General features: G+C 38.7%; 1 protein-coding gene across 2 annotated transcripts; it reads left to right on the top strand.

Annotated features, from left to right (window-relative positions):
- Positions 1 to 576: 576 nt before the first annotated feature.
- Positions 577 to 25,806, top strand: LOC111866815. Of its 2 annotated transcripts, XM_023856097.2 has the most exons (11): positions 577 to 766; positions 1,746 to 1,798; positions 4,304 to 4,398; positions 7,102 to 7,284; positions 8,616 to 8,733; positions 13,478 to 13,535; positions 16,315 to 16,453; positions 17,721 to 17,856; positions 18,202 to 18,354; positions 21,255 to 21,409; positions 25,477 to 25,806. In XM_023856097.2, exons 1-11 carry the CDS (start codon positions 640 to 642, stop codon positions 25,667 to 25,669), a joined length of 1,410 nt encoding a protein of 469 aa, XP_023711865.1. In that variant the 5' UTR covers positions 577 to 639; the 3' UTR covers positions 25,670 to 25,806. The 2 variants fall into 2 exon arrangements, with proteins under 2 accessions (XP_023711865.1, XP_023711866.1); XM_023856098.2 differs by lacking the exon at positions 4,304 to 4,398 and having other exon boundaries at positions 678 to 766.
- The last annotated feature ends 1,105 nt before the right edge of the window (positions 25,807 to 26,911 follow it).

Here is a 26,911-nt window from a genome sequence, read left to right as displayed (position 1 = left end):
TTTAAAATTCTAGCATCACCACACATTAAAATAAGAATCAATCATTACAAGCGTTCTTGTAGAAATGTCATTTCCAAGAAGCAGGTTACATAATTTTCAGGATTCGTAGTAAATTACTAATACAATTGAGTTCATTATAAATTAGAGTGGCCTAATTATCTTTCTGGAAATATCGTAACGTCATTTGTTACAATACTTTGGCAGCAAAATCTAATGGAAAAATAAAAATTAAGAGACGTTTCAGTAGATGTAATAATAATATTAGAATGAATCTTAGGAGAAATGTGTACATGTGGACTTAAGGAGTGGAACTTCCTGACTAGGTGAATAACTTCTCGCGTTTAAACAACGATTCTGCTGCTTGGAATTAAGCTTTTAGCATGAATGACGAAAACCATTTTGATACGATCCACACCTGCTTACAAATATTAGGCATGCAAATTAATTACTATATACCACTTTCGCCTGCGACACGAATCCGGAAATAAAGCTCTATTATTGTTCATAATTCAATAACAAGGTAACATCAGAACCAGGCGTAGTGACTAGTTTATGTCATTACACGCAGAACTTCAACATCACATACGAACGCTCGCCGCGCTGGAAAGTAACATTATTATTTGTGCTGTGCAACCACCGATGTCCAGACACTTCATACCGCGAATCAGTGCCTTCGTATGTCTTCTGATACTGTTGTTTGTAGTGCGTTGTTTCGTAGAATCACGAAGTATTAACAGGAGTGGATTATTTCCAAGAAACTGGACAGGTTTGTGGTCTGTGTGCAGGAACAGGAAAGAGTATAAAAAGATGTCATACGTTAGCACAATATTTATGAAACGGTGGTTGTCGGCTGATTTCTAATTTTTGTTAGCATTTTATTGTATGCTTTGTTGGAGAAACAGTTGGAAAAAGTAATGTTTTTTCAAATATCAACTTCTTTTTTCTTTGGCACTTTAGCGACTAAATAGTTTTTGTTGAACATAACTACACCGTTGTACAGTGGTCTCGCTAGATACGTACGTATATTACGATTAATCTTCCCTCCTTCATATACCGACCCGAAATGACGGGGGCGTACTTGAATCTTATATTCTTTTATATGAATTCGATCATAATTTTTAACTGAGAGGGTACACTGTGGAAGATTATGACGTATATCCTATTTTAATTTCACATAATGGCGTTGTTACAATTAGAAGAAACGTGTTTATTCATGCTAGTCATGACTGTATAAGAAGACTGTTCGCGACAGATTGGGTAACAATTTTTGGAAAATTCATCGTTGTTTGAGATATCCGTCAATCAGAAATGGATGGGAACATGCATGTATTCCAAAGTGGAGCTCAATTCTCACGTTTCTGTCTCTTTGAGATATAATAATGGAAAGTAGCTTGCGGGGGTTGTAGCTTTGAATTGAAGCGAAAAAGAATATTACCTAGGTTCACCAGCAGGGTGGTGCAGCGGTAAGGCTTTAGACCCGGTTCGGGAGGTGCTCTGTTGATTTGAGTCCCTCCACAAAATTCTAGGGGAAGTACCTCGATTGAGCTACCACCGCTTCCTTCCAAATCCTTTCCAATTCATCATTTACCGGTCATCCAATCATTTGACACAGAATAATCTAGATACTGATAGCGTCAAAAATCAAACCACGAAAAACTACTTGCTCTGAAATGAAAGTGCTTTTAAGTTTTGTAACTACTCGTACAGTAAGAACACCAAGCACCAACTCTAAGCATTGCTTTCAGACGGCGAATCTTTATCTCATGGGGAAGCTGACGTGGACAACATTATTACTGAGGTAAGACTCACTTGTTAAAGTTTTGTCGTGGAAAGTGTTTGATGTGAAGACGTTTTGAAAAACTTTCATGACCCTTTGAGTTTGAACATATGTCAGGAAAGCAACATGGATGTGATTCTCAAATAATATAGAAAACGTCTGTTTAGAAAGCTGGAAAGCAATTTAAAGCTCAGTCCTTTATTTTTATGAAACATGCGTCGTATTTCTTTAATTAATAAATCATATTTTCTTTCTAAGACGTTCCCTTATACTTGTGTTCATAGTGAGTATACATTATAGTTTGTAATTCTAGGAAGAGAAAAAAAAATGGTAACTACAACATTATGACATCGCTATCGGTCAGGATATCCGTGTATTAAAATCAAAGCTGATGAATTCTACTTTTTAACCAACAATATATTAAGAAGAGAAAAGTTTATAATACATTTTAATTTCTAATGGTAGAAATAAGATAGGAATCTAAATGTGGCAGACGATGCAACCCGGTAACCACGCGTACAATGACATCAACAATAAGTAAGGCCCCTTACACACGTCCAGTTTCCTTGCCGTGACGTCGGCGCACATCTGCAAGCCTACATATTTTAGGTATTTTGCCGCAAGCAGTGCATTTTATCCTCCGTCACCAATGAACGATGCTGGGTGTTCAGTCACGTAATGGATCATCAGAGGAACCATTTAATTTGCGTTTACTTACTGCGCCGTCGCAGACCGTGTATCTTAACTGAAAGCTATTTGTAAGTGCATCCCACAGCTCTTTCCACGGGCTTAAAACGGCAAGGGCGTGAAGCTGGCCACTCACATTCAACTAGTGCCGATGTCAAGAAAATGTGGATCTATATATCCACTCCACCATACGCCTTCATGGCGTAGTGCTTAATTAGTTAAGCACAGGGACAACTTTGACCCCGCGGTGCTATCACCGTAACGGTCACGGTAAAAATAGGATTATTACAATTACATAGCACAAACGGTACATGAATACAACACTTCAGTTCTTGAATTATAATGCTAATATTTACTTTAACAAATTGTAATAATATTGGTCCATATTAAAATACAATTCAAGAACTAAGACAGAATTCTTTTAATTACGACTGATGATGACCTCCTGAAGGTCGAAACACGTAGCGGAACATCTTTGCACATTAAGCGAATGGTGATACATTAGTATCGATTAGTACCTAATCCCGATTAAACAAATTGCCAGTTAACCGAAACACCGCAACCAAGGAATGCGTCTGCCAAACAAACATCATTGTTGGACTTTATAATTACATGTATTAGTTTTTAAGGAGCGATTGGCTACGGGCTGAACGACAAAGAGGTGGGGGTTCGAGTCCCGAGGGGGGCAAGAATTTTCACTTCTCCATGTCGTCCAGACCGGCTCTGGGGCCCACCCAGCCTCCTATGCAATGGGTACAGGAGGCACGGGGACAACTTTACCTTACCTTACCATACATTCATAGATATTATTGTTGTGTAGAGGGCCCCGTTTGTGATATCATGACTTGCAACAGGACGCATATCATAAAATGGTAAAAATGCCGGAATTTGTGCAAGAAGACTAATAAATACTGGGAGGAATTTATTCCAAGAAGCTACATTTAATCTTTCCATAATTTGGTTTGACAGTATAGTTTATCAAAACAGCACGAAAATGTGTATTCCGTATTTTATATTAACATGTGCATTTCTAATAATTTGGAAGCAAAATAATTATTATAATGTGTTGCTACTCCGTTATGTTAATAAAGCACATCAAAATTACTTCGCATTTTTCAAGGAATTAGTATATTAAAAATAATAATTTTTATATTAAAAATTATATTAAAATATATATATTAAAAATATATTAAAAATAAATAATTTGAATAATATATCTACACTTACGAAATACAAGCGAACTAAACGAGCATATGACGCAAAATATATATTTTACGTCAATTACTAGGTATCATTTTTCTTTAATGAGTAACTTCGCTACTACCAAACAACACCACATCCTGATCCTACATGATATAGACTAGTGGTTCCCAAAGTGGGCTGTACCGCCTCTGCGGGGTGGCATTACCTAGGGCGATGTAAGAGGCAAGGGGAAGCATAGGGGGGCTGGAAGTGGGCCCCTCCGAGCGCGATGTTCGCTTATTTACAATTGAAGTGACCTCACCCCAGGCACTGGGAAACTGGTACCACTTTATCAAGTCCATTCATCACATTAAGAATTTACTAACATTGAAGAAGTTACTGAATGCGGTATCTTAGTTTATTGTTACTGTCTTTCTTAGTGGGTTGTGCAAACTGCTGTTCTGAAGAATCCTTTTCACAGGGCATGGGAGAGGCCACTGGGGATGCGTTTATGATACCGGGGAAGGGGTGTGGCCCAAAAATGTTTGGGAACAACTGATATACATTACCTAACATGTTAGCTTGTACGATTACATGAGTATAAATATCTTTGCTCCACAATTTTATCTGTAATACAATAAAAACTTCAACTTTCAGACTCTGTCAGATAATGGTGGTAGAAAAGGAGCTATGGTCCAGCCGTTTCCTATTGAGGACCTTTACTTTCACGATAACGAACAACAATTTTCAATGTAAGTACACGCCAGTGTACAGTTTACAGTTGTTCGTAACGCACTTTCTTGTAATGAAACCCAGAATTGTTGCTAAAACTCTCCGCCACTGGACAAGGTTCTAAGCTATTTCAAAAGAGTTCACTGCCTCAAAACCTGTATCCCTAAGAAATGTTTTAAAACTGTAGCGTGTACACCTGTAGACCCGTTGTTAAGTAATGACCTTGTAAGCAATGCCCACTGCTAGGCAACAGATTCCTAAAATACAAATACTGAACAGCAACAGAGGAACGGTGTTTTCTGTGCGGTCCATGCCGAGATGTTATAACCAAGACAATTAGTGAGAGAGTGCAGTGCAGTAGAGTTCAGTTCAGTCCACTTCATTGACATACAGTAAAGCGAAGAGTTCATTGGTGAGTTAGTGCGTTATTAAAGAGAACTGAGGTTCCGTTGTTGTGAGCTGTTGCTGTTAGAATCTGGTGGCTGAGACACGGGAATAGTTCAGGAAACAAGAGTGGGGGGAAGGTACGCCGTTGAAAGACGTTACCAGGCAACGACTAGTGTAGTCACTGCAGGCTGGAAAAGACTTAGTGTGTACTGTAGTGAACTGCAGAGTGTGTGAATTAGCGATAGGGCTATAGTTGCTTGCAGTTACGATCTGTAAGTGGTCAATAAATTCAATTACCAATTCAAAGCCCATCTATAGTCACTCTATCACGTGATAATACTATCCTCCAGCATTATGCTTGCCTTTCAAGTGGCTACTTTTCAAGTATGTTTCACCCTTAGCTCCTATAAGTATTTCTTGTGTCACCAAGCTCAAATAAGCAAATCTATGCGAAAATTGTGATGAAGAATTCAATTGGTGTCCCTTCCACACGGAGATCCAATATACTGAATGAGCGATATACTCATATTTAGATGATATTTCCTTTTAGCGGAGAAAGTCTCTACAATGGAATGCTCCAAGCGCAGTCTAACCTCACTGGAAGGAAATGAGGCCCGATATTTAGACGTGTTCATATCCCTGCTCAGAACCAATGAAAACCCCTCCATCCGTCTACCTGTGCGTAGGAACCTCTCGAGAACCGCTGAAAGAGTGTATACTGGGAACATTTACAAACATTTCTTATAGAGGTTAGAATCGCGGGGATTCCCAAAACTTTACCTACAGAGCTGCAAGCGTTTATGGGCGCATCTCGAGCGTAATTTGCAAAGTATTTATCGATAAGAAAAATGTTTGGAACACAGTTGTAGAGATGACATAGGTAAGTAACAGGCCGTAGAGGTCCATAGGATTGTGAGATGTCGAGGCTCCCACATTTTCTAGACAATCGGCTCACAGATGGCGGTGAGGTTGTCAGCCTTACGCGCCGGCCTCATTTTACCCCCAAGGAAGATTCCTGGTAGTCATTTCTGTTAGAGGTTGAATCGAGCCTAGGGCCATAGTGCGGCTGGAAGGATTAGGTCAATTGAAAAAATCCAATGATCTCATCGGGACTCGAAACCGCTACCTCTCGGTTTGTAGCACAGTTCACAGATGAGAGAGATGAAACTTATATTTAAAATACCTTACACTTCTTCCGTAAGTCGTATGGGTTTCGAGAAAGCGTTAGAATAGTTACGCAATGCATGTTTCATTTGCAGTTTTCCCTGACAACTCCAAAAAGTTTTAATGTAGAGAATTCCAAGCCACCACTACAGTTTAGGTATACATTAACACTTTGAAATCTGAAATTAATCTAAATAACATTAAAAAATTCAGTTCCTACGGCCAATAGGTCAACTGTTGTTTATTCTGCGAATCATATGAAATTCGTAAGTAGAGTCGTAGGACAAAACACAGAGTTCTTTCAAGAGTTAAAACAGATGGTTCTTTACAGGAAAAAGCGGCAGGCCCCTCTACCGGGTCAGAATTGTTTTCGTTATCATTACATGCTATCCTACAATCTGTATGCTCTCCGAAGTGAATTACTTAATTTTTTCAGACTGGCAGAAGGAAGAAATAGCAAAATTCCTTAACTGGACATGTGTAGTTCAAATGAATTACAAACCCCAAGAGTGACGATGGAAAATAACTTTCGTTCAGAAACTACAGTCTTTGAACCCGTGCCCATTCCATGACTCTATGCAATAATGGAAGCAGAAAGACTTCCGAAAGACTGAAATATTATATACCTTGAAATGGGTCATACATCTAGAAATATATCTACAAGAGGGAGATTGGTAAAATTATGTAATGAAAAGCTTCACAGTTGGTATTCTACCCTTAACATTGTTAGTGTGATAAACGAGTTAGACAAGATATGTTACATGTATAAGATAAAAAGAATTATATCGAAATTCTTCGTTAAACCTCGTCAGAAGATACCAATTCTGGGACCGAAAGGTATGCAATCAATATGAAAATTATATTAAAATGTAACTTGGAGAAATGTGATGCGAAGATCTGAACAAATTAAACTTGCTCAGTATAAGGTAAAATAGCGAAATGGTTTAATACCCAATATTAACCTTCTGTTTCTGTAAAAAGAATGTCTGGATAGGATGACTATCTCTGTTCACATACGGGTACCTATGCCACTGAAACCTCTTTACAATAAAAAGAATGGGAGATGAAACTGTAGGGAACCCAAGGCGTTTGTGTACAGACTGAATATAGGTCTATTATGTTTTATGTGCGTGCTCACAGAAGATCTGCTATCACTGATGTTCCAATTGCAGGCACATTCATAAAATGGAAGGTTCTTCCAATTTCGTGTTCAAGATCAACAAACTGCGAACAGTTCTCGCCGAGCGCCGCGCAGAACTGGACCTTTTGATGGAGAAGCTACATGTAGAAGGGTTCTACGAATCTGATAGAATGTCGTATGGAGACTACGACTCCAAAGCATCAGGGTATTTCAGGTAAGAAAATACTGAAATTAACTGAAGCCCCCAAAACATATGGAGTAAGTAGAAGAATGGGGAGGGAATTGCATAATGAGGAATTTCAAAATTCATAATTTTCACCAAATATTATTAAGGTGCTTAAATCAAGCGGGATGAGATGGACGGAGTGTATAGCACGAATAGGAGAAATGAGAAATGCGTAGAACAAAATTAGTCCGAAAACGCGAAGGGAAGGGGTCTTTGAAAACCCAAGCATAAATGTTGATAATATTGTAACGGATTTGATGAACGCGTTGCCAGGCAACAGTTTTGTAAACCTGGTCCAACAAGCAACAATAGATTTTGTTTTCTTCGTCGTCCGCGCCACGCCCAGTGTTCGTAACAGACTAATTAACTCGCAGTCTGACACGTGACACAGGTTTTCTGTGTGGTCTGCACCATGCAACACTAGAAGGACTATGTTTGCACCCCAGACGGGTGCTTTATGCCAAGAAAGACTGGCCGACTGACCGTCGGTCGTAAAATGAGACTCAGACTCAGATTCGGAATTGACTTCTGGATAACCAAAAACAGACCCGTCCTCTCGTAAGAGAGGGAGCCTCACAATAACAAGACCGTAACTGTCAAACAGTAATAAGTAACTGGTCTTGAACCGCAGACTGACCGTCAGTCTCAATAAGACTTTAACTTTGAATTGACTTCACTTGAGTTCAGAAATTCCAAGGGAACAGCAGTGTGGCTAGAAGAAGAATTAGAAGACTTAGTGCGTAACGTTACATACGCTGTAGTACATCGATATTGGGAGTGTGTAATTTAGCGAGACTTTTACAGTTCCTGTGTTATAAATCCTTTGCCAGGAAACGGATCGTGAAGACTAGTGGAGATAGATTGAGAAGATTATTGTGGAGTGATTGTAAATTATGTAAATCAGCAATAGTGTAATAATTAATTGTAGTTCCGACTAGCGAAGATTCATTGAACCGATTCACCAATCCAAAACAGCTTCTTAGCCACTAATACACGTGACAATATTAATATGGACCTTAAAGAAAAAGGGTGCGAGCATGTAGGCCTATGCTGTATTCATCTAGCTGTAGATAAGACCTGTAGACCTGTAGATAACCTACAGCTTCCAAAAAATGGCGGGAAATATCTTGGATATTTGAGAAATATTAGCTTCTCAAGAACAATTTTATTGCATATAAAACACAATCGCCTTGGAATTGTGGGAAGTGTGAATTTACATGAATGTGTACTACGTATATATGCATGTATGCGTTGAAGTTGCCTGTCTTCTACTTATTTTTCTGTTAAAACTTATGCTGTTATTAATTTAATATTTTTAGGTTGACGTTAAATAATCTGACAGCTGCGGGCCTTGCAATTCTGAAAATAGAAAACAACTCTTCTCTGAAAGTGGAGAAAATGAGACTAACGTACACAAGTGCTTCCAAAAGAATACAGGTACAGTTTCCCTGTTATAGTCAGAACTCTGCCCCTGATCTTGCTTCTGCTCACATTTCAATGCTCGGGAGATACCAACATTTACCGCCTCATTCTCCTCGTACCTGTCAATGTGTAGGCCTGCTGTGTAAACTATATTACGAAAGTATCAAATTCTTAAGTACCTGTCAATGTGTAGACCTGCTGTGTAAATTATATTACGAACGTATCAAATTCTTAAGAACCTGTCAATGTGTAGGCCTGCTGTGTAAACTATATTACGAAAGTATCAAATTCTTAAGTATCTTTCAATGTGTAGGCCTGCTGTGTTAACTATATTACGAAAGTATCAAATTCTTAAGTACCTGTCAATGTGTAGGCCTACTGTGTAAACTATATTACGAAAGTATCAAATTCTTAAGTACCTGTCAATGTGTAGGCCTGCTGTGTTACTATATTGCGAAAGTATCAAATTCTTAAGTACCTGTCAATGTGTAGGCCTGCTGTGTTACTATATTGCGAAAGTATCAAATTCTTAAGTATCTGTCAATGTGTAGGCCTGCTGTGTTACTATATTATGAAAGTATCAAATTCTTAAGTACCTGTCAATGTGTAGGCCTGCTGTGTTACTATATTATGAAAGTATCAAATTCTTAAGTACCTGTCAATGTGTAGGCCTGCTGTGTTACTATACTATGAAAGTATCAAATTCTTAAGTATGGTATCAAAATAACGCAAAAAATTGTTGATGATCTGCAATGAAAGTTGTTTATTTTAGATAGTAACATAAATTCTTCCTGTGTGACGTCATGAAATTCTTCTCTCCTGCGAAACGCACATTGGACTTCAAATATAAGAGATAAGAAATAACAAGATTCCTGTTCAAGGAAAAGAAGGAAAAGTTATCCCTGAAGAAAGCAGTCTTCTGGGATTTGGCACCGTGTATATGTGGTGTTAACCGACGTTTCGGAGGAACGTATCGCCTCCATCTTCAGGGTAGAAAAAAATATAAGAAATCTGCAAGCGAAGAGACCGTGAGAACCGGTAAAAGCAGATGTATGTTGTATATACAGACAGTGCTAACACAACAGAAACACTCCTCGAAGACAGATATTTCAGTGTTTCCTCTGTAATCGAATTCCAACTGAAACTTTTTTCGGTTCGGTTTTTTATTATATATTTGGGGCACAAGGTAGCGTAGTTAGTTGAGTAGTTGAGGCAATATGCTACAAGCCGTAAGTTTGCGGGTTCGATTCCCGATGAGGTCATTGGATTTTCCAATAGACTAATCCTTCCAGCCGCCATATGGCCCTGGGGTCGACACAGCCTCTAACAGAATAAAGTCCCAGGAATATTCCTGGGGATAAAGGGGGCAGGCGCGTCGGCTGACTATTCTACCGCCATCTGTGAGCCGATTGTCCAGAAAATGTGGGCGCCTAGACGTCTCGCCACCCTATGGGTCTCCACAGCCTGTTACAAGGATAGCTTTGCCATTTTTACCTTTAATATACATTTAATTAAATAAACACACGTGTGTAATAAAATTTCTCTGCTTCCTATAAGTGTAGTTAATGATAGAATATGGGACTTAGAACATTAGTGAATACGTGTATATCTGTGATCAATATATTTGTGTAAAATGAGTATTCAGGCAGATGAAGCGGAATTTCAAGGAAGATTAATTCGAAATTCTTCCTTTGTTCGGCTTCCACAGATTAGGCTTTTTCCGAATTAGAATTAATTTTGCAAGAATGAATTCTCTGAATACCGCAGTTATTTGTCAGAAATTCTTGGACGAAGGCTGGATCAATCGAAAACGTAAGACGTCATTTTACGGGGAACCACTTACGTATATACACCCATACCGTGAGCGAGATACCAATTCCTGAGTATTCGTACCATCTCAAACCGGGCTATGGTGACCGACTTGTCGGAACTGCTGAACTCCAAACTGAGAAGCACACCCGTCTTTGTACTTATACCCATTTTGCATTCAGGACATTTGATTGTAAGCTGTACAAAAGAACGACCGCTCCTGTATCAAATCTGGTTATACATCAAGCTGACCTTGAGAGCGATCACCAGCGGCGATTCGAAACTGGGTTTTCACAACCTAACCCATTCAGTTATTTCCGTTGGGTTTCACCCACATATTTTTTACTACATACAGATTATTCTTCATGGAGTTCTAATTTTAAAGCGAATAGTCGACTCCCACCGCATTAAGAAGCAGCTCTGACTCAGTCCATGCTGCTGACTCATACACCCATCACAACAATACAAATAAGTTCTTCTCTCGTCTACAGCTGGACTACGCAACGCTGAATTGTGTAGTAATAGATGAATTATGAATTGGAAAGGATTTGAAATCAAGCTTCCATAGCCTAGTCGAGGTACTATCCCGGCATCTGGCTAGAGGGACAGAGGAAAACAACGAATAATCTTTGTTTTTGTCATGACAGCCGGCGTCTTGCGGAGATTCGAACCGAGAACGTCCCGAATACATGTCTAAAGCGTTGCAGCTACGCGAATCCGTTCGGTCTATAACTAAACGATGGGGAATAAGTTTCATATGAACGTGTTTGCGGGTCGTATATCGCGATTTTGTACCTCGGTTGAATTATCTAAACTTAATTCCGTATGCGTCATTTCACGTGGAACTCAGATGTAGCTATAATTTACTGGGTTACTAATTCCACAGAGCTGCATCTTTTTTTAACTCGGATGTTCACTGGCGTGTTCAAAAGAGCTCGCCACTGGTACCTGTCCTGATGCAGATGAATCACAATCGCATTATTGTCTTTAGGATTCATTCTAACATTATTTGCACATAGTGGTGTCCCCCTTCAGGGTTTTCTTTGTATGAACTTCCTTTAGCACCCCTCCCGTGCGTTCTACATGTCCTGCCAAGCGTATCTTCTTTCATTTGATCATTCTAATAATAAGCTAGCGAAGAGTAGAATTATGAAACTACAGATTATGCAGTTTCCCGAAGCTTCTTGTTATTTCAACTCTCTTAGGACAAAATATTTTCCTCAGCACCCTGTTCTCAAATACCGTCAGTCTCTGCTTTACTCTTAGTGTGAAAGACTGAGTTCCTACTCTTACAAAAAACAGGCAAAATTATAGTTTTGTATGCCTATGTTTTAGTCTTTACTTTTTACGTGGTAGAGTGGACGACAAAAGATTCTGAATTGAATGTCAGAAAGCATTCCCCAAACGTAATCTATTAATTTATAAACGTGCTTTTGATTTGCCTGTGTCGTTTCCAAACGTCTCAACTTTCTCACATTTTCAAAGGGACAATTTTTTTAATTCGCTTAGTGGGGGGTGGAGTCCAGCTGGGTCCACTCGGCACGGCGGCCACTCATTGGCCTATTGTACCTGCCCCGGGTGATTATGATGATGGAGAATTTTGTGGAATGAAGATTGGCAGGGGAAACCGAAGTAACCGAAGTACTTGGAGGAAACGCGCCCCAGCGCCACTTTGTCCACCACAAATCCCACTTGACCAGAAAAAGTGGCGATGGGGCGATTTCTCCGAGTACTTCGGTTTCCCCAGCCAATCTTCATTCCACCAATTGCTCCACAATCACCCTCACCTATCATCTGGAGCTGGTACAATAGGCCAGAAGTAGCCGCAGTACAAGGGACTTAGTCCCACCCCATTAGCAATATATATAATATATTGTAACGTGTTTTGCGTTACTGATCCCACTTCTGACACCAATTGTCGCGTATCGGGCGTATATCGCGACAAATAAGTTCACGCCGTATTTGATGAAGCGAATTTTATTTCACATTCGCACTTACAATCACCCAAATTACAGATTTACGATTACTGCTATCTGCAGTATCACAAATAGTACACTCCAAATGCCACAATACAACTGACTGGTTGCTGGCTAACTCGGAACTAACGTAGCTCGAGGACTGACTCGTAGGTAGCTCCAGGACTGACTAACTCAGTACAACTGACTGTGAATAGCCTTCGCTGCTCCCTATGTAGCCTCGATCGGACAATACGGCCACGTAATAGGCACCCTTGTTGCCTGGCGCTGTGTTGCTAGTAACGCTAGCGGAAGTAACCGCTGTTACCACTTGGTGACGTCACCGCTGTTGACTCGCGTTGCCTAGCGACCAGGATCCTAGGACTCGGATAACATCGGCTCGCTTCGGCTTCGCTCGGGGCATCACGGCTGGCGGGGGGTGGGGGAGGGCTCATAGCTCAGCATGTCACAATATAGCACTGCATGTTAATAAACAATAGTGACGTTGACGGTAGAATTTTTATATGTTCATGGTATATATGCAAATTTAAAAAATACGTTTGATTGACTTGAAAGGATTGGGAAGCAATTGGTTTTGGCCTATGTTTAGGTGCTAAATATATGTTTGCGTGGAAATACCGAGACACACCACGAAAATATTCTGTCGCGAAACCTGAATCCCACAATAAATACGTATCAGATTTCTCTCGAACACAATTCGGATGCATTACCACAAATGAAGACTAAGAAAAAAAGAGATGCAATTTCAAAGATCGCATCTTGAAAAATATTTGTATTTCAAACTGGAAGACATATACGTGGTATATCCATAGTTCTTTCTCTTTACTGGAGTGTTTATAGTATTTTAAAAAATGTGTTTTTTTGAGTCTTAAACATCCTTCCCCACAATGAAACCCGTGTCTCCTTCTTATTCAGACTAGCAATAAATATTCGTGAATGCACTAACCTTAAGATGTTGTCTTCTTATGTTGTAGGTTACACAGCAGGAAAAGGATTCCAGGCTCTCCGCTTTTATAACCAGTGTGGCATTCGGTGAGGTTCTTTGTAAAGAAAGTGGAAGCTGCGTTTTGTAGAGATCTAAAATAAAAACAGAAGTAACAATCTTGATGCTAGAACAAATTACGCAGAACAAAAAGTATCCACTCTGGGGCCCACTCAGCTTCCTATCCAGTAGGTATCGGGGGGCCATATCCCCAAGGGTAAAGTGGCAGGTGTCTCGAGCTTACCATTCACCTCCAACTAGTGCTGAGGTCAAGAAAGATGGCGCTATATCTCCACTTCTCCATATGTCTTCATGGCATTGTGCTTAACTCATTAAGCACATGAACAATTTTACTATTCCCTCCTTTTATGCAGTAACGCGTAGGCCTGGGAAATGAGGTTGTTTTGACTGAATCCGATCACTGTGATTTCAAAAATGGCAGTCTGAAAGTTGTGACACCAACATCTTTTGTGTTATCCTCTATATTTTACACAAGACATATGATCCGACAAACCACTTCGTAGGCGATTTGAAGTAATCTTTTATTGAATTGGGAATACAATTTTGTTCACTAATGAAACAGAGTTTCCCCACATAAAGGTTTAAAAAAAATTACAAGGACATTAGGAAAAAAAAATTAAAATGGCACTGTTTTGTTTATAAATTTAACACAGAAAATTGTGTCGCGGATTATTTTTGGACAGGTTTGGAAACATGCCAGGCAGTTTTCTTTTTTCGTTGTTACGAAAACCTTGTTTTATATCATAGGGGCAATTCCATATGAGAAACATCTGTTACTGAAAGTATTAATCAGTCAACCAAATCACAAATTAAAGGAAGGGAAATGATGTTGTTTGCATAATGACATGAGTACGCTATAAATCCGGTAATCACCAATGGGCACGAAATGTGGATAGAGTTTCTACCAATTTTAAAAGCATATAATTACCCCAATGTGATTTTACCAACATATAGCTATAACTAAGCTCTAACTAACAAAATAACTGGCTAATTGCATGGAGCAAAGTGCTTTTCAATATAACAAAGTTATATATAAAGATTAGCTATCAACAATAATGAACACGTTCCATCGGAAGGCAACACATTTCAATACACGCCGTAAGAGGTCATCATAATTTAGACCAATTCTATGACAACGACCTTCATATAATTATTAATAACTTATTCATTAATTTATAATTTATCATTTATTACCGAAGCATGAAGTTCATTTAAGTAATATTTAAGAATTAAATTCTTACGTCAAAGGAAACACATTGTGTCTGTATTACAAAGACTAGTCTGTAAATGTTGTTTAGGTAAATAATTGCTCTTCGTTCTAAGAATGACACGACACCTATTAATACACTCTGTAAGCAACCTCCTTCTTAGCGTGAAGTTCGTAAAAAATTTAGAAAAATAATTCAATTCGTGTTTATTTACGTGCAAACGTAACAGCACAGTGGCCAATTACAAAGTTAGCATGAGTACATAGAAATACACAAAAATAACTGAAGAGCAAAATACAAAATATGAAGTCTATATAATGGGAATAAATTAATAACAATTCCAAGAGAATTGAAGTTAGGTTTAACAGGCGAGAAAAATAAAATAAGTACATTTCCAATAGTTATGCCATTTTTGGCGAGAAAGAACAATACATGTACTCGTACATACACACATACGAGTAGAAATTAATAATAATAATAATGAAGAAGAAATTAAATTAAATTCTTGTTTATTGACGTGAAAATCTAACAGCTCAGAGGCCAATTACAAAGCATGAGTATGTAGAAAGAAACAACAAAATCTTAAGAACAAAATATAAAATAAGGCAGTTTATATAATAATAATGATAATTCCAAGAATAATCACAGTTATCATTAATAGGTGAGAAAAGTAAAATATTTGCAATGATTATACCATTATGCGGCGAGAAAGGATAACATACATACATATATACATGTAATAATAATAATAGTAATAACAATTATAACATATTATAAAATATGATTAAGGAGAACGTTCCTGGCTCCGAACACGACAACGTCCCTGCAAACAACATTAGCAGCTGCTGCACATTTCACTGAGGGACAATTTTTACATGAGGAGCAGACACTGAACAATGCAAAGTCTCTGATATACCGAGCAGGAACCCGAAGGCCAATAATTTCCAAAAGAGAAGGGCAGAATTTAGAACCAAGTTAAACTTGAGTAAGAAAGAGGGCGTCAAAACGATGCCTCCTCACGGGTAAAGCGTGCAATTTTAACTCCTCCAAACAAGAGAATGACAGTAATGGACTTGTGGAATGAAATGATTAAAACAGAGGGCTACAAACCTGTGCTGGATGCTTTCCAGTTTGTTGGTATCAGTTGACATAATTGAATTCCAGACAACGGACGCGTATTTAAGCTTACACCTAACTAATGTGATATATAATTTTTGCATACATTAAANCAAAACAACTTTAAATAAATACAAAATAAGACAGTCCATATAATGGCAATAAATTAATAATAATTCCAAGAAAAATTAAAATTAGCATTAACAGTGAGAAAATTAAAATAAGTATATTTTGAATGGTTAATCCATTATGTGGCGAGAAAGGACAATACACATACACACACACACACACAGAAGTTAATAATAAAAATAACCCAATTAATTTGCAATAATTTGCAAAATTAAATCAGTGACTGGAAAACTGAAGTACGTAGTTCATTAGCAGTATTTTGAAGAAGGAACTCAGTTTCTCAGAAAGTTAACCGAAAGTAATTTCTCCAGAATTCCGAGGCTAATTAATGAATGTCTTTCCTTTTATTGCACAGGAAAAATGGTGCTCAGGAAAATATGGCGTGGCTTAACGTATCACTTGAATACAATAATAGAGGAAAAGGTCAACCTGGCTCTCACTAAGCGACCTCTGGCACAAATTATTGGAAATAATAAAACACTGGCCAAATATGAGTAGGTATTCTAAATGTTAGAAACTATTATATGTAAAAACTGACATCTCTTGGATCAGAGTGAACTGAAAGCTCTAACCGATCTGTTAGCCAATTAATTAAGTAGTTTTCTGGTTGATTACGCGATGGATTAATTTATGAAAATATATCACTTCAAGGATAATTAATTTAAAAGTACAATTCTTAATTTATATAATATTTAAATAATAATATTTATAATAATAAAAAGCATCATAGCATGCAAATGAAGGAGTCGGAAGAGATCAGTCGGTATACCAACGGGCTTCGGTCTGGACAGCCTGGTTCGATTCCAGGCAGAGGCTAAAGATACTTCTCTGCTCCACAGCGTCCAGACTGGTTCTGGGATCCAGTCAGCCTCTTATCCATTTGGTACCGGGGGATCTTTCCTTGGGGTAAAGCGGCTGGGGCATGAAGCTGACCATTCACCTCCATCCAGTGCCCGTGTTAAGAAGAGAGGAGCTACTCTTCCACTCCCCGATACGCCTTCATGGCGTGTTGTTTAATTAATGTGAACAGGGACAACTTTAGCTTACATGAAAGTATCTGCAATCTGTTGCAACTACAGTAAAACTTGGTTATAGCAACATCGGTTTCTGCGACACCTTGTCTATTGCGTCAGATATTCAATGGTACGAACTAATTCCTCATAAAGCAACTGTTTTTATACCTTGCTTAGTACGACATGCACAAATGCATCAACCTCGTATGTAACGTCATTTTCATTCCTGAATTTCTCTGATTTGGACATTGAATGTAATTTAGAAAGTGTGTATTGGGCAAGTAACAGGAAACAGATGAAGATAACTGATTACTGTACTCGTATCTAGGTACAGTAAGGCACAACAATTGATGTAATCTACTGTAATTTGGTGAGTAGGCCTACCTTTAATATACAGTATTAGTGCGGTGTGTATTGTCAGTGAAAAGCGCTGTAATATGTCTTTGATATTACACATTTGGACAATTCCACGTTAATGTTACGTTAGTCTGTACTTAACTACGTATTTCACTAAAAAATGCAACATTTTAACTCGGTTTTTGGTAGATTTTTACGTGACTAACATAAGGCTACTGTGGAAGTGCCCATTTCGGTTACAACGACATTCGTTTATAACGACACTATTTTTAGGTCCCTTTGATGACGTTATAACCAAGTTCTACTGTACTTTGTACAGAATCTCCATTGCCCAATTGTGTGTTGCCTATGGCTCGTACGTAGATCTTATAAGATTGTGTCTTGTTGCTAGGGACTACATCGTGACGACAACAGATGATGCAAATAAACTAGTGGACACCATAATAGATTATGCCAAAAATGTAATTCTGCAAAAATACAGGGACAGAATTAAAATACCAGATATTCGAGAAGGTTTCGAGAAAAAGGTAAAGTAATTATGCGATAAAATATAAGAATAAGATACAAACTAATTATTTATCATGTGTTACACAAAAATTATAATGGAAATTCAAATTGTTTGGGGTCTAATGCATTTTTAGCTTTAAGAGTTCCCTCGACATATATTTTCATGGCGTTTACACACATACATACACACATACACACACACATACACACACCGATACATAGGCTTACCTACCAATCATTTTATACGTTTTTATGGTTGCGATGTATGGTCTCTTACACAGTAGAAGCATTTCAATACAAGATGGTAAGGATAACACTATTAACGAGGGGAATTAGCTGAATAAATACGTTTGCTGTCTGTGCAGGTGTTGCTTGTCACCTGGAGGGGACAGTTTTTGGCTGACAGAGGAACTGCTCGAGGTTGTCACACAGTGGAACGTGTCGGAAGCACAACATTTGCTAATGACAATTCCTCTTTCATGCATTTCTATGGCACTCTCGGATTTGAGCATATAGATGTAAGTTGTCGAAACTTCATAGCCAACAAGTACTTTATCGAAGTTGTGTTTCTTCAGCGACTTCTTTTAAATATTCCGCACCCTGTCCCAGTGAATACTTAAGTAGTGCTCGTACTTGAGTAGTCGGGAAAGGAATTTAATTTCATGAAATATGACTGTTTCCCTTTATCATAATAACAAAATTTTACCATTTAATTCTATTGTTACACAGTTCCATCCATTTCACACCTTTACAATTTATTCCCCTAAGATCAGTTTCCTAAGGTCACAACTCGAAGTGTTTCCATCAATTTTCTGTTTTTTGTTCTTAAAAATGTAGAGAACAGATGTAAATATAGGTGGACTATTTAATTTTAATGTTTTATGTTATTACAAACACAAAATCTCTAGGCATCTCTAAACGTAACAGATCTAGAGTAGATAAGGTGGCTATTGCATTCAGACGAATATAGAAGAACTACAATAGCAGCTAAAATACAGCAAGTATTATAGGGCAATGCATTACAGATGCGTAAGCTCTCGAACGAAGAAATCTTTAGCAAAAATCAACAAACAAGATTTATTCAGATCATGTTTCTGGAATGTGACGCCATGTAGTTTGGTAGTTAGGTACCAACGTTTAGGTGGAACCCGTTGTCTCCATCTCTGGAGTAAACAATGGTGGATGTAGCTGATTTATCCGAAACCTTTTTGTCTAACTACCGAAGTTCACAGCGTCACATCTGAGAAGACTGTGATATAAACATCCACTATCGTGATAATCTCAGATTTGATATACGTGTACATACACTGTCTGTGAGCCGATTGTCTAGAAAATGTGGGAACCTCAACGTCTCACAATACTATGGGCCTCCACGGCCTGTTACAGGTATATATAGTATATATCATAAACAAAAATTGCAACATTGAGGTCTATATCTGTAAAACAATCCAGCATAAATGTACCGTCTTTCTAAAAGCTACTAAAATACTATTCAGGTCTATCAACAGCTGGTCTATGTCATAGCAGGAAAGGAAATTATCATACATAATCCTAGCTTTCTTTTCCAAATATTTTTCGAATGTTTCTCCTCTGTTTAACCTGATGTTAAATTGTTTCAAATATAAACCAATTTATTACAAATCTAATCCGTGATACCGATACTAAATGAAAGCGTACAAAGACATAATACGTAGGTAAGTCAATAAGTAAGTTAGAAATGGATATAGAACTTAAAAAATAAGGAGGACTGATTTGAAAAATGCTTCTATTTATCAACATGATCTCCCTGTACATTGAGGCACTTGTCCCATCTTTTCACAAGCCCCTGAAAACCAGTAGCATAAAATTCTTTGGGCTGCTGTCGGAACCAGGCGGTGACTCCCCTTTCTACAGCTTAATCGTCGGGAAAATGTTCAGCCGAAAGATGATGTTTAAGAGGGCCGAACAAATGGAAGTCGCTTGGAGCAAGGTCGGGGCCATACGGAGGATGCTCGAGGACTTCCCACTTGAAATTTCGCAGGGTCTCATTTGTCTTGTTGGCAGTATGGGGACGCGCGTTGTCATGCAAGAGCAACACGCCTGGTTCCGACAGCAGCCAAAAGAATTTTATGCTGCTGGTTTTCAGGGGTTTGTGAAACGATGGGACAAGTGCCTCGATGTACAGGGAGATTATGCTGAGAAATAAAAGCATTTTTCAAATCAGCACTCTTATTTGTTTAAGTTCTATATCCATTTGTAACTTACCTATTGACTTACCCTCGTATATTCATTTGGTTTATTTGCATACACACAGTATAGAAAAATTCTTCGAATAAATGTTACAGACCATAATAAGAGACAGGATTACATTGCATAATAATCTTTTTTTGTGAGCAGGGATTGTTCAGACAGTAAAGTGACTGGCCATAGGCCGGGCCTATGACGGTGAAGACGGTGGTTTTTCTGTTTACAACTACATCTAAAACCTCTTGTGTAGGGAGTACTGGTGATGTTTCCCCCAGGGTAAATCAGCTGGGGCGTGAAGCAGATCATTCATCTCTATGTTGTTGAGAGGTTAAACATGCGTGGAACTTAAGCTCATACACGCATGCGTCGTTATGGCGGGGAGTATAATTATGCACAAGGACATAATTGGTCTTTCTTGCTTCATGAGCCGTTTTGCTTCTTTCCCTATTTCTTTGTGAGAAATGTTACAAAGGTTCACGTGAAGGAGCGATTATAGGGGACAGGTATGGATCAATATGAAATTCACCTAACTGAAAATGTACTATTCTGCCTTAAAAACAAAATGTCAAAATCCTGCAGGCGATTTGGGAGATGAAACAGGCACATCAATAAATCGACAGACAGAGAAACAGTAGGTACCTTCAGCTTTCCCGTTACTTTTTCATTTCATAACTTTCTTGTAAACAATGCATACAAGCTCTTGCTCATTCTATATCCTATATGTATCGAATGATCACTGACATAAGATTTTTGCAAGGTACAGATTCCACACAGTAAGCTTATATCGACAAGATCTCTGCCTACACCTGTGTATATCGACATAAAAGTGAATCTCGATCTCCCGATTTCAGTGCTCGAATTGTCCAAAATAGTAGATAAACTTAGACCGACGCTTCAGGGAATTTACGAAAGTTTTACCCTTTGTATATTATGTTTTGTTTGAAGAACCATCTAATGTTTTAAGATTAAACATAAAAGTGTATTTTCCATTGTTGGAAAGCCATAAATAGTTATTTTAACTGTTCAAAAATGGCAAGTGTGTCTTTCAATGATCTCAAGAAACAACAAATAAGCACGTTCTCTAAGGCTAGTGCTTTTAAGCGAGCTGTCCCTTGAGTACCATACTTGTTATTGTACACAAGCACTGCTATAATCCATTAGAGTTAACATGACCGACTTCATGCTATTTCAGCTGTTCTACGATCACTATCATGCACACTTCATGGGTCTGGGTCCTTCTGGAAGCCTCAGTACCAAGTTCTTCCCACTGGATCTCTACGTACATTTTCACATTGACTTCACGAACAAAAAGGTGTATTTGGATGACTTCAGAGTTATGAGCGTCGGGTGAGTATGATCCGCACAATGGCCTCAAATGAAGGCAGGAAAACCTTTATTAATACACATCCTCTAATAAGCAACGGAAAAAAAGGAATTTGGGAAGAATGCTCCCGTTTAAGATACAAAGTTTTCTCATTCATTCTTTGCGATTTTTCTTTCCTTAGTTCCTTACCCTCTTTACACCAACTCGAAGCAGCTGAGTTCTTCTTGAGAAATTCGTAGTTGCCCAGCTTCTCAAGAAATTCCAAGCAATTCATTGTACCCTAAGGTTCATTACCACGTTCGAGACTGCCTAACACTGGAACCTATCCCGAACAAGATGAATCCAGTACAAACCTCCTATTCTCCTTTTCAGTTTAATATTATTCTCCCACTTGTATCTAGGATTCCCTAGTGGCTTCCTTTGCTCAGGACCTCCTACTGAATGTTTGTATATATGTTATTTCTCTTCCTTACAATTCGGGCTACATGTCCCACCCATCACCTCCTCTTGGTACTTCCTCTCTCTTAAGTACAGTTCTCCTAGGAACAGTGTTCTCATACACCCTCAATCCATGTTTTCCTCTTAATGTGAGATATTAAATTTCACTCCTATATAGATCATCAGGGAGAATTATAGCTTTTAGTTATATAATTATATATATATTATATATTATAGAATTACAGTAATTAGTTCTCTCTGCGTTTACTTCCAGACGAACTTCCTTACTAGTGGTTTTCTTTTATGGTATTTATTTTTTCCCCGAATGATATATGTGTAATTTCTTTCCCTTCTGATTTTCTTAGACCTTCCTAATAGTGTATTATGAAGCAAGTTAAAATGCATTTGTTACAGAGCATCTCCTTTTTAAAAAAATTCTGAACAGGTAACGAAATTATTTTTTCCCTGTAGGCTTACAGATTCTGTTATAGGTTTCATTTAAATATATTTTAATCGCCCTAACTAGTTTCATGGGTCTACCATACTCAATGAAAATATTTTATAATATTTTCCTCGTTGCTAAATCATAGATGTTAGTGAACTCTATAAATACCTGATGAACTGACCCAGTAGGTTCCAGTGTTCCTTCATTGTCTGAAATCCCTGAATACTAAGAGGAAAAATCATTTCAGATTATTACAGAGTGTAACTAAAAGGCGCAGGCCGCCCCATAGCTCAAGTGGTTAGTCGCTGGCCACCCACTGCTGCCGCCCGGGTTCAAGCCTGGGCCTTCTCAAGTGGGATTTGTGGTGGACAAAGTAGCGCTGGGGCAGGTTTTTTTCGAGTCCTTCGATTTCCCTTGCCAATCTTCATTCCACCAAATTATCCATCATCATAATCACCCGGGGCAGGTACAATAGGTCAATGAGTGGCCGACGTGCCGAGTGGACCCAGCTGGACTCCACCCCCCACTATGCGAATTAAAAAAAAAGAAACTAAAAGACGCGGACAAATTTTGGGCACTAGTTCCACATAGAAAGATAAGAAAAAATGTCCATATCAACATGTGTCTGGAAATATTTATTGTGTGAGTATAAGAGGCGGGCTCTCTGAACAAGGTAATGAACATCCAGGTCCCATAATAGACAAGGAATATCTTGATCAGCTGGATGAATAACACCTTCTCAAGAAAGACAGCACTCCATGGAATTAGAAACAGACACTAAAGTAAACATAAGAGAAAATTACACTTATGAAGACCTCTGAAATAGCAAATTAACTATAAAATTTTGGACTGGAACAGATCGAAAGAGCTAGTCCAAAATACCGTATGATGATGACAAAACATTTCAGCTGTAACTTGCTTCTTTATATTCATTGAACAGTGCTCCACAGATATTTCTGAATGCGCGATTAGATGACACTGCATAATAACAGAACGCCCTACCGAAGGCTTTGCAAAATAGGTAAAGGCCTATTGATTCTAAACGCGGAATCCATTGTATCTTTTTAAAACAAATTTCCTTTCAGCTACTAAAATTTGCAAGCAGACAAAACCTGAGTTTTCATTTCAGCATGGAAATTAAACCTACAACAGAATAAAGCTTTCTCGGAAAACGGGTCGGATGTGAATAGAGACGCAGAAATCCAGTGCACGAGCTTAAAATTACAGACTTTTATGAAAATTTTATTTCTTAGAAAAAACATATCCCTTCTTTTTCTATGAAAATCCACCCGTAGCGTTACCTTCACAGTAACTACGCGTCTTAAGCTGTAATGAACTTCGAAATTTGTTGATTAAATTCAGCAAAATATGAAAAATAACCTGGATACAAACATCAACTTTATGATCATGAATGAGGAGTACGCCTATATAAGGATTCTGACAGAGATGATTGGACTTTTTCCAATGTACCACCCCACATTCAGCTGAAGGGACTGAGGTAAGCCACGGAAATCCACAGTCAGGCAAAAGTTGCCGAGATTAGAACTGAGTGTCTTCAGAATATGAAAGTATAGGGTAGGGACCACGTAGATTTCAGAATAATAACAGAATGTTTCGTATATAAACAAAACGTATGGATGGAATTTCTTGACCAAGTATTTTAAATGACTACCGCCTATGTAAGATTTGAGGTTTTCATGGCCGTGACTATGAAGAATTACGCCTTCTGGGATGTGACGCCGTGTAGATCTTGTGTGAACCGATGCCTTGGTGGAACGTATCGCCTCCATCTTCAGGGTAGAAAAATCCGAAATCTAGGAACTAGTGTAATCAGGTGGCTACAGACAGTCACCTGATCACGGTGGCTTCTCTACCCTGAAGATGGAGGCGATACGTTCCTCTGAAACGTCGATTCACACAAGATCTACACAGCGCCACATCCCAGAAGACGAAATTCTTCATAACTATCAACTACATCGCGGGGTGCTGGAGTCAGTTCCAGAGCAGTCCCTGCTATTTATCATTTCACCAATGCTTGATGCTCATCCGTTATTGAGGGCTCGTACAATCGGCCCATCTGAGAGCGCAGTACTAAGGCCTTAGTCTCGCCCCACTCCCATGATTAAACCACAATTTTTCGCCTTTTCAAGGAATTCCCTGTCTCGTGGAGTAATCAACAACTTCAGTGTGTTGCTTATATTCTCCATTCTTAAACATTACCAAATGAAGAGTTTGCGCGGCCTCCGTAGTCTAGAGGTAACGTTCCCACCTCATGACTCAAGTTACGTGGGTTCAAACCCGGCGGAGGTGGTAGAATTTTTAAGGGCGGAAAAATTCAGGGAACAAGTCCTCCGGGAGGGACTTTAAGCCGTGGGTCCCGTGTCTAGGAGACCTCTGAGCAAAATTAGGCAAAATTTTCCCGCCCAAGTAGTTTCCAATGCCTCCGGTAGATGGGGAAGTTATCGGGTACCAATGCCAGTAGAGGACCGACCTCGCTGGCAGAAAGGGGAGATAGCGGACACCAGTATCGTTAGGGTATGGCGACAGTAGAAATTAAAAAGGGGGACGTACAATAGACTATTAGTCGCGGTGCATGGGGAAACCCACCTCCTCTATACTGAATAACTGAAATGAAGAGTTTCGAGAAAACGTAAGAAATATTTACACGTACTTGTATATTGTAAAGAGTTACCATATTGACCTTGTATTCTAAAGGGAAACTTTGAAATTTGTCCATTGGATGGATAATACAAACTATACTCGTATTTCACATACATGCATACGGTGTTTCGGAGGCTTGTACTCTTGTGCGCTGAGAATGAAGAGAAAGCCAACACCGAAATGTCTTATTTGTGTATTATTTATGTACATTCATATTTCACTGACGTAATGGACAATGTTCAAATAAAACTCTGCCATAATTATTAGAACAGAGATATTACACTATTTCCAGTCAAATATTTTTGATGTGCGGAAATATGTTTCAGATAAACGTTACAGGACTTAATTAGGTTTATGTCTTGCTCCTTACGTCACGTTTTTTTCTTTTCTTCGATGAACCGCTTTTGACAAACCTATCAAAATTTGAAATGCGGAAGTCGTGATGAACATACAAAACAAAACATTGTTTTTCTGTTGGAAGTCTAAGCATATGAAATATTAAAGGATGAAAAAGAAAAATGAAATATGTTTCAATTTTTATTGCAGAGACCTGGAAGTGAAGCTGACGGGTTTGGGATGGTTGGTAGACTTCTTGACGTCGAAAGTGGCCACTTGGGTCGTGGGCCTTTACCGTGACAAAATAATTACTGATCTCCAACTTAAGTATGACAAATATATATCTGACATACTTCACACTTACGATTTGGATGATATTATGGAGGGGAAAATTTTAAAATGATCAGTGTGACAATATCATGTTACGTTCTTAATATTTTGCCTGAACGCACTGCATTAATGAACAACAGATATCTAAAAGAATACGGTAAGTTTATACAGTACAATAATATTATTTATTCACATTCTTTGATTGTATTCTCAAACAAATATTTTCATAATAATAAAATATATGCATAATGCACTGTGAAGTTTCTTTGTATTTCGACAAAACTACCTGCATTAAGGGAAGTCAGTGGGGAAGCAGAGTTTCATGAATTTTTTGTGTCGTTATTGGACGGAGTAAATCATACATATGTCAATGCTTATGACAATTCTACGTAGTTAGTTAGTTAGTTATTGGAGAGGGTGGGTTTCCCCATGCACTGAGACCTGTATTTGTCCATTTTGTGCTTCCCTCTATGATTTCTACCAGTCTCTATATCCTACCGGTACTGGTGCTTACCATCAGTCCCGCCCAGCCAGCGAGACCGGCTCTACTAGCTGAGAGGTATTTATAATGCTTCCCCCATCTACCAGAGGTACTAGAGACTGCTGTTGGGCGGGAAACGTCCGTTAATTTGGCTCAGTGACCTCCTTTGGAGATATGAGGTTCTTTTCCGTGCCGTAAAGCTACGACACGGGACCCACGGCTTAAAGTCCCTCCCGGAGGACTTGTTCCCTGAATTTTTCCGCCCTTAAAAATTCGACGACCTCCGCCGGGTATTTGAACCCGCGTACTATGAGTCATGAGGTGGGAACGTTACCTCTAGACTACGGAGGCCGCTATAATTCTATGTAAGATCTTATATTAATAATAACGCAAGATTTGTTTACAGGCAAGCAATTTGTCTGTAAATAAATATAGGTAGAATAAGTGGGTTATGCGGACGCATAATGAAATCATGCTACTCAGAGGGGAAAAGTAGAGGTAAAGCTCTAGATTGTACTGGGTTCGAATCTCCGCCGGGACACCGCCTATCCAGCCTGAGGTTTTTCTTGATTTTCCTCTGTTCCTTTCAGGCATATGCTAGAAAAATACACCGATTTAGGGCACGGCCTCTTCTTTCCACATTTTTTCTGTTCACCGTTCATTTTGCCAATCTATGCACGAATAATATACCGTTGGTCTAGCTACTGTCAGGGTCGTAAAATACCCCCCCCCCCACAATACAAACAACTTTAAATCGGCATCAAAATCATAGTACAACCATGAGTGACGAAAAACTCTCATGGAGATGGGAGTATGTTGTTAAAACGGAGATTG

This window comes from Cryptotermes secundus, unplaced genomic scaffold (assembly GCF_002891405.2).
Source record: "Cryptotermes secundus unplaced genomic scaffold, Csec_1.0 scaffold446, whole genome shotgun sequence".
NCBI classification, from domain to species: Eukaryota; Metazoa; Arthropoda; class Insecta; order Blattodea; family Kalotermitidae; genus Cryptotermes; species Cryptotermes secundus.
This window is presented reverse-complemented; position numbering and strand designations above follow the sequence as displayed.

Bases quoted from the DNA above. Each gene is read 5' to 3' on its own strand.
- LOC111866815 (XM_023856097.2), top strand. From the start codon at position 640: ATGTCCAGACACTTCATACCGCGAATCAGTGCCTTCGTATGTCTTCTG. The intron at 8,734-13,477 runs GTACAGTTTCCC...CTTATGTTGTAG, and splicing joins GTGCTTCCAAAAGAATACAG to GTTACACAGCAGGAAAAGGA. The intron at 17,857-18,201 runs GTAAAGTAATTA...CTGTCTGTGCAG, and splicing joins GAGAAGGTTTCGAGAAAAAG to GTGTTGCTTGTCACCTGGAG.